Source organism: Pteropus alecto, unplaced genomic scaffold, assembly GCF_000325575.1.
Source record: "Pteropus alecto unplaced genomic scaffold, ASM32557v1 scaffold106, whole genome shotgun sequence".
Classification (NCBI taxonomy): domain Eukaryota; kingdom Metazoa; phylum Chordata; class Mammalia; order Chiroptera; family Pteropodidae; genus Pteropus; species Pteropus alecto.
The window spans coordinates 16,801,522-16,810,261 of NW_006442103.1; the positions used below are offsets into that span (position 1 = coordinate 16,801,522).

At 48.4% G+C, this 8,740-nt stretch overlaps 1 protein-coding gene across 1 annotated transcript in view; it reads left to right on the top strand.

The window, feature by feature from the left end:
* HAO2 (hydroxyacid oxidase 2) overlaps positions 1-8,427 on the top strand; it is a 160,673-nt gene extending 152,246 nt beyond the window's left edge. Inside the window, exons 9-13 of the mRNA XM_006919688.3 lie at positions 389-672; positions 1,996-2,205; positions 5,158-5,316; positions 5,661-5,730; positions 7,686-8,427. Coding sequence (XP_006919750.1) covers positions 389-672; positions 1,996-2,205; positions 5,158-5,316; positions 5,661-5,730; positions 7,686-7,741 — 779 coding nt within the window. The 3' untranslated portion in view covers positions 7,742-8,427. The remainder of the gene's footprint in view (positions 1-388; positions 673-1,995; positions 2,206-5,157; positions 5,317-5,660; positions 5,731-7,685) is intronic.
* Positions 8,428-8,740: the final 313 nt, after the last annotated feature.

Consider the following 8,740-nt stretch of genomic DNA (forward strand, 5'->3'; position numbering starts at 1 on the left):
CCGGACGCGCATTTCCTCATTCTGCACCCTCTTTAATCCCCCTCTGCTTTGCTAATGAGTTCACAAGAAGCCCATTTTCCTTTCTGGAAGCTGCGACATGCCTAACACAGATTGGGGGACTAAATGAATGACGTCTCCAGCTGGACATACTTTACAGCGGAGCACAGGGTTCATAGAGCAGGTTGTACGGAAGGCGACGCAGACAGCTCTAGGCCTCCCGGTCAGATCAGACCCCTCTGTCCCAGCCCCACCGGGAAACGGAAGGAAGTCAAGCTTCACCTGGACTCCCAGGGCAAGCTGGCCAGAGGCAACGCCGACTCCTAGGGCGTCTCACCCCCGTCTAGATTGCCCCTGCCCTCCAACCTGAGTTATGTCATTTGCTTCGCAGCTGCCCAAGCAGCTGGCATCTGCTACATCACCAGCACCTACGCCAGCTGTACCCTCGAAGACATCGTTGCTGCTGCCCCCAGAGGCCTCCGGTGGTTCCAGCTCTATGTGCAGACTGATCGGCAGCTGACCCAACAGCTGATCCAGAGGGCGGAGTCCTTGGGTTTCAAAGCCCTGGTAATCACTGTGGACGCACCCAAAACTGGCAACAGGCGACAGAACATTCGAAACCAACTGGACTTGAAGAAGATGTTAATGCTCAAGGATCTTCGATCACCTAAGGAGGTAGGAAAGACACCGGCTCCAATGGGCAGACGTGACGGGAGGTAAATTCCCGTCCCTCGCTCCTCCCATCTTTGCTTCCAGGGGATTCACCAAGTGCCCACTCCATGTCAGACACCAAGGTTGCAGCAGCTGGAAAATCAGGTCTGGTCTCCGCTCCCCAGAGCTTCCAGACAAACAGAATCTTAGACAGAATATTCTCACTCCTGGAGCTGCCCGACTTGTCACCGGAAGTGTCCCACGACTTGTCACCGGAAGTGTCCCACGACTTGTCACTGGAAGTGTCCCAGCCAGGGCTGATGCTGGGAAATAGGAAAGCTACAGACAGTAATTTTGCATGGATTAGAGAGTTAACTAGACACATCCTTCCAACATTTTCTGCTTTATGGCACACTTAGAAAGTGATCATTTTGGATGGCACACTTAGATAAACTGACCTTCCGAAGAGGCTGCTCACAGCCAAGGTGACCAGCCCATGGAGTGTAACCAGCCCAGGCCCCACCCTGCTGCCTTGGAAATGGAGGGGTCAGTATCTTCGCACACCTAGATTTCGTCCCTGGAGAACCAGGGTGCTGCAACCTACTTGTCTGGTATCTCTGACTAGGTGACCGCAAAGGGCACTTCGCCCCTTACAATTCGAATCAGACGGGATGGTGTACCCCAGAGAGAGGAAGTCAGGGTCAAGTTGGGATCCCGTGGCTGCAGTAGAGAGAGTGATACCAGCCAGTGGGCGGCCGCGATGCCCAGCCACGTGATTCAGCCATTCTCATTAATTCATTATCTCGTACACAAATGGCCTTGAGGTTTCCGAGAACCCTCCTCTCAGATGCCAGGGACACATTGGAATTTATGGATATTTGATGCACATGGTGATCCAAACAAATGTTGGGCAATTACCCAAACAAAGATTGGGTAATATTTGTTTTAGGATCCTTGAAGTATTGTTTAGTTCTAATTACCCCGTGCGTATCTCAACCATACACATTATATTGGCCTATAAATGCCTTCGCTTATCCATCTCACTGACTAAACTCTGAGTTCTTTTAAAGTAGAGATTGTATCTTATTTATCTTTTTGTCCCCAGACCCTGGCACAATGATCGAACAGGGACACAACTAATAGTTAATGAATAAGCAATCGAAGTGGAAATTCTCTTTGTTAGGAAAAGGAGCGAGAAGTAGGGTTGATTTTTGTTGCCTCTCTTTTCAAGCTTATACATGTCCTTTCCACTTACCGTTCGGTGGCTCTTAAATGTGTCTCACCTTGGGGATGGGTCAGGCAGTTGCGAAGGAGCTCAGAACCAAGGTTCCCTTTGATTTCCCATAGGGAAATTCAGCGCCCCGTCTCCAGATGTCTCTCATTGACTCATCCTTCTGCTGGAACGATCTCTCCTGGATTCAGAGCATAACTCGCCTGCCCATCATCCTCAAAGGGATCTTGACAAAAGAGGATGCAGAGTTAGCATTGCAACACAAGGTAGATGGCATCATCGTTTCTAACCATGGCGGCAGGCAGCTTGATGGCGTTCCTGCTTCTGTAAGTAGGATGACTTCAGAGGGGTTGTGTTTGTGAGTGGTGTGTGTCCGTGTGTGTATGTGCATGCACGTGCGTGTGCGTGTGTGTGTGTGTGTCCAGCACAAGGTATCCTGTGCAGTTTGGTGCATATTCCCTTCTCCCTTACCACATATGTCGGTATACCCACGTGTCGTCGTTAATGACAGCCTAGTGTGTGCCAGGCTATTTTTACGCACTTTACATATATCATCTCTGAATCCCACAGCCGTCCTGCAAGACGCCTATCACTGTCCCTGTGTTACAGATGGGGATCCTGGAGTTTATAGATGTTAAGCAACTTCTCCCAAGTTGACACGTTTAGTAAGTAATTAGGTGTAGTCGATAAGAGATGGTCCCAAAGCACTGAGGTCTCCTGCCTCCTGGAGGAAGCATCCAGCTCTCGCGCCTGTCTGCATGGATTGTCACCCCATATTTTCTCATAGGACACATCCCAGGAAGGAACAGTGCATCCCTGAAGCTAATAAGTAACCATCTTTCACAATAAAACTTTAAAAATGCCCTATAAACTCTTTGCTAAAAATTTACGACAGTCGGTAATTTTTCCCCTAACTTAGGAATTATGTCCGTCATAGATGGAGTTTGGGGAAAGGAAATGAAGAGGAAAGAGGCAGGGAAAGAATCTTTAAATAGAGATTAATTGTTGATTTATTCTCAGGAAGATATAGAGTTTGTATTTTTCAAGAGACTCTTCCATTGCTGTTTGACTCATTTTAAGAAAGGGGAGTGGATTTTTTTTTTTTTCTCTTAAGTGGTTTTGGCCTTTTTATAACATATGTAAAACGTACACTGCAGAAAAATTACAAAATATACATAAGCAAAAAGAAAAAGATAAAATTACCCCTGTTTTCATCACTATCATTAATGTCGACATTTTGGATATTGGTTTATCAACTTCTTAATACAAATATAACATTTTAGGTTTAAAAAAATTATACAAAATATTTCGGAATTTTCTTCTTTTCACTTATAAATATATTAAGGACATCATATAATTTCAATATATATGCTCTTATTTTTAATGATGTGGAATTTGAATAGACTTTTTTTTTTAAGATTTATTTTCCAATCACAGTTGACCCACCTCGGTTTCAGGCGTACCGCTTCGTGGTTAGACATTTACGTAGCTTACGAAGCGATCCCCCGGTTAGCCTAGCCCTGACGTGACAGCATCCGGAGCCATGACAGTATTGCTGACCGTCTTCCCCATGCCGTACTTCACATCCCCACGGCTGCTTTACAGCTGGCAGCCTGTACTTCTTAATCGTGAACCAACAGTCTATATAACCCGCTTCCTGTTAGTGAACATCTGGATCGCTTCTACGCTTCCGCTATTTTAAACGATGCATCAGTGACCGTCCTTAAAGCGTTAGCACATTCTCAATTCCTTCTTTAAGACAAATTGCAGGAAATACAAAAGCTACATCCACTGGTTTGTATATTCCGAGGCTTGTGAGGCTTGGAGGTCTAAGGTGCCAGCCACTGGCCACCTCCTCTCCACTGGGCTATCACTGAGAAAGAACTGGCATTGAGCGAGGAGCCCACACAGAGAGCGAGACACACTTTCCTGGGGCTCCCCGAAAGAGCCGATGGAAGGGAACAGTCAGGCCCCTTACTTCCATCCGGATCTTGATCCGTGAGACTAGGAGGCCACCTCTCATACACCAGCCCTGTGCCACCCCGGCGGTGCTTCCTAGAAAGCTGCAGAAAGCAAAGAAGACCCCATGACCCACACGCAGGGGCTGGGGCCCAGCGTTCACTCATAAAATGACTCCAGTGACACATGGCACAGAAGGCTTTCTCGTGAAGCGGTCTAGCTAGTCTTGCTCCCTTGGGGAGGATGGAGTAATGAGTGGAGAATGAGGCCAGCTGACTTCCCCACGGCACGCCCTCGGGAGAGAATGAGTGTTCACAAAGGTGGGGCCGGAGAAGCATTTCTCCTACCCCATTATGCCGACCAGCCCGTTTTCTCCCAAGCCTTTGACCTAACAGTCAAACTCAAGGTCATTCAGGGAAAGCACCAAGACGACTGTGAGGCTAACGAGGTACCTGCCTCTGGCTCGAAATTTAAGAAGGTGCCAGAAAAACTTAGTAAAATCCATAGCGTTTTAACGCACTATTTAAAAAAGGGAAGTTTATGCAAAAATTGCCAACGTTTTAAATGAAGACAGGATTCGTCTCCACATTTGCAGAATGCTGCCTCTCTCATCTCGCCGTAATCCTGGCCCTGGATCCAATAAAACTTTATTTGTAAAAGAAGCTCACAGATCAAAGTTTGCCATTTAATTTTAAAAATATTTTCTTTAAATATCATTCATCTGAGTTGTTGGCACCCCTTAAATTTCGTGCCTAAAGAAAATGCCCCCTCTCGGCCCTCTCAGCCCAGCGCCCTCCCTGCGAGGGGTGTCACTAAGGTTCCATATCTAACACGCCCCGTGTTTCCTCTGGGACGGGGTAAAGGATGAGCCAGCTGTTGTCCCCAGAAGGCTCTAATGAATGCCTTGTGCGACCTGTCCAGAATGAACTCTAAAGCCATCAGCGCCCTCGGCTGCAATTCACTCCTCTTGTTTTCTGGACGCACTGCAGAAACAAACACTGGAAGTGGAAAATGTCCCTTTTAGGATGCGAAGGGGAACCAAGAGTTCCTTCCGAGATGTCAACATCCGAACCAGTGAGCCAGGGAGAAGCTGCCGTCCGTCAGAGCGGGAAATGGCAGAAGGGGCAGCCACGGAAAGTCCCCGGGCCTCGGGGGCAGGCTGCACTGCTTCGCCAGGCGCCAGCAGCCTCAAGCACAGGAGGGGAAGGAACAGTTAGACGTGGCCCCTGCTTGGGCTTCCTGGTCCCCGCCCACGGTGAGGGGACACCACGCTCCCGCGATGCCCTGAGAGTCGAGCCACACGTGTCTCTGCTTTTCAGGTCGATGCCCTGCCAGAAGTGGTGGCCGCCGTGAAAGGGAGCATGGAAGTGTACATGGACGGTGGGATCCGAACCGGCAACGACGTGCTGAAGGCTCTGGCCCTCGGGGCCAAGTGCGTGTTCCTGGGCAGACCCATCCTGTGGGGTCTCGCCTACAAGGTGAGGCTGGCGACTTGAAAACCAGCCGAGGGGTGCCAACGCTTAGTATTCGTCTTCACCCTTTTCTGTGGTTTGATCCCCAACCCTGGCCGTTTTCAAGATGCCACGGATTCTGGAAGGACAGTTAGTTATACCTCCTGCGGCACGTTGAAAATTCTCAAGAGCTCTGGCCCCTTCTTTTCTTCCTAGCTAGCATTCCTTTATTCCCAGCATAGCTCTCCTGTCACCGATCACCCCACCCTCCCCCCACATCTCTGAGCACCCCCAGAATTTATTCCCAGCACACGCCAGACTGTTCCTTCACGCTCCTTTTTGTCTCCCCACCCCCCCTGTCTTGTGAGCAGGGCGAACATGGCGTTGAGGAAGTTTTGAACATGTTAAAAGATGAATTCCACACTTCCATGGCGCTGTCAGGTGAGTGTGTACCATCATTTGCCTGATTTGGAGCTGGGCGCAGGGGGTCCGCGGGAGTGCCACCCCCCACCCCCAGTGTCCTCTTCCGCAGCCCCTGGGCTGACAGGAGAGAGGGCAGGAAAGACGCACCCCAGACGGAGATTCGAGATTCGGCACGAACTCCACTTGTGACAGATCTGCTACGACAGCAAATGCAATTTCAGATAATAAGCAAGAGGGCTCCGTTTCACTCCAGGCTGTTCAGATCACATCAGGCTTGTGAGATGTGGTTCTCAGTGACATTTTTAAGTGATATTCAAGGACCGTGAAGAGTCGCGAGATTATGTCAGAGAAGAAGTACGAGGAACTGAGGAGGGAGATGCAAACGGGCGGAGAGAAAGAAAAGTATCATCCTGCACAGCCGTAGACAGCAAGACTGACGGGAATGTCTCGAAGCTATGTGGGGGTGGATTTCGGTCAAAAATGGTTGCAAAGCAGTGTGCATAAAAGCTTTTAAGTTTTTAGCAAAGCTTGGAACGGTGGTTCTCAACGAGTGGCGGTAACTTTCCTCTTCGGGGGCGCTTGGTTTGGGTGTTTAGTTTATATTTTTCTAATTCTAAATGACTCAATTCTAAGGGCTCCAGTGTCACCGAGTTCGTCCCATGAAAGACAGGAGGGCACACACGTGGACAGACAGCATGCTGGTGGCATTTGCCCCTAGAGCAGCAGCGGGGAGAGGGTGGGAAGACCCACTGTGGGCTTCTGAGGATTCCAGGAGGTTGAGGTGACTTGTCTTGCTCCCCCAAATATTTTCTCCCACCCTTGTAAAATGACGTCTGAACTTCTTTTAACGGAAGCTTGACGGGGAATTGACAGGGCCTTGTCCTTCCACTAGAAGTTAACGCTTAACTACCACTGAGATGTAAATGGTGGCTGGAGACCCTTTTTCTGAGAGAGAGTGGAGAGCACCCCCTTTTAAAAGGGACAGGGCAAAAAGAAAGAAAAAGCAGGATGGTGAGAACTTTTATGCCTGGCTTTTCATACTCCTCTTCCTACTCATTGTTCTGCAATGAGAATACATTGTTTTAAACGTATAGGAAAAATTAGTAATCACAACCAAACATGGGAGAGAGAAGGGGGTTTGAAGAGAAAGAGAAATAGGGCACCGAGGCAGAAGGGCAGCCCTCAGCATCCTCTGTGTAAGAGTCACTCCCCCAGGTTCCGCTGGGGAGACCCCAGCCTCATCCCTGGGGAGAGGGGATCTCAGGCAGGGGCCTGTGCTGTCGACAAACTCAGCAAAATGCAGACCCTTGGGTGAAACCTTACATATCCTGTTTTAAGCTCTCGCAGCCTTCTCTTCTCCGGTGATGTTTCGTTGTCCGCTTGAGCCCACAGGTCTCCGGCCCATACGCTCACGCAGCAACTCTTTCTACCTGCTCTTTTCTCTTCCTATCTGGAAATATTCTCTTCGGTCCCTGGGCATAATCTCAGCTACGGTCCTAACTTCGAATTTTAGTTAAGATCGTCCGCTACAGAAGGAGGTTTAATTTTTCAGAACTTCTCCCTAGAAGGCAGCGGCTCTAGGAAACACCCCACCTCGTCTGCTCGCCCTGAGTCATTTTCCTCCCTGACAGATACGTCCTACATCCTTGAGCCTGGTTAGGACTGAGATAAAGTTCAAGGGTATCCACCGCACACATGAATTGATTAAAAAAAAAAAGATAAAATGGTATTTTTACATTTTTGTCATTCCGTTGGACATGGCTGTTGAAAAGTGGACGCGGGCGCAGGCTCACAGAATCAATCTCAGTGCCATCAGGACGACATTATTATTCATTCCGGATGCATCGCATTTTATCAGGGTGAAGACCGGAACCAAGTCGGGGCTTGCTCCCATTCGCTCGTCCATGCCCACGATGGGGCGAGCTCCTGGTCCTTCAGAGAAGTGAGCTGTTTAACCACATTGTTCTTTTCAGGCTGCCGGTCGGTTGCCGAGATCAGTCAGGACCTGGTCCAGGTCTCCAGGTTGTAAAGAGACAGGACTACCGAGGCCGCCTGCAGGAGGAAGACCGAGCATGGCATGGTGTGTGACGCCATCCCGCACCCCCAACCAGTGCACCCCCTAAGCTTCCCCCCAAGCCCTCGTCTGCCTTAAAGGTCCCTTGCTTTTCTCAGCCTTACTGCTCTTTATATGCTCTTCTCTTGCCCGAAATCCTCCCCCAAAAGAAAAGATGTTGCAAGGGCAGCTTAGTAATGACAGAAATAGCTAGTGGGTAAAACTTTTTGCATATCCTATGTATGTCTATGAAACAATTATGGACATGACGGAAGAGCCATACGTATAAAATATTCCCCAACGAAAATCGGACTCCTATCTGTAGAAAACGGAAATAATGTAGTTTAAAACATGGGCTCTGGAGCCGTACAGACATGGGCTTAGCAGTCAGGACTGCCACCTGACATGCTGGGTGACTTGCGAGAGTTTTTCAAATAGCCCACTAGGTTGGGAGAACAGTCGAGATGATGTACGTACAGTTCAGAGTGCAATGCTTAGCACCTGGAAGGAGTTTAAGAGAGCAGCTTTCATTATTGTTTGGCAAATTCGTATTTACCTTCCAAGACCTGGCTCAAATATTACCTATTCTTACCCCGCCTACTTGCGTGGCGCTTTCTATTGCATTGTGCACATGTCACTATTACAACCCTCGTTATAATGTGTTTGCTTGTTTTATTTATTTATCTGTCTGTCTGTTTGTTTGTTTGTTTATTTACATGTCTGTCTCCACAAATAGACTCTATATGGTTCCAAGCAAGAAACTGTGACCTGGCTCAAATATTACCTATTCTTACCCCGCCTACTCGCGTGGTGCTTTCTATTGCATTGTGCACATGTCACTATTACAACCCTCATTATAATGTGTTTGCTTGTTTTATTTATTTATCTGTCTGTCTGTCTGTTTGTTTGTTTATTTACATGTCTCTCTCCATAAATAGACTCTATATGGTTCCAAGCAAGAAACTGTATACTTGG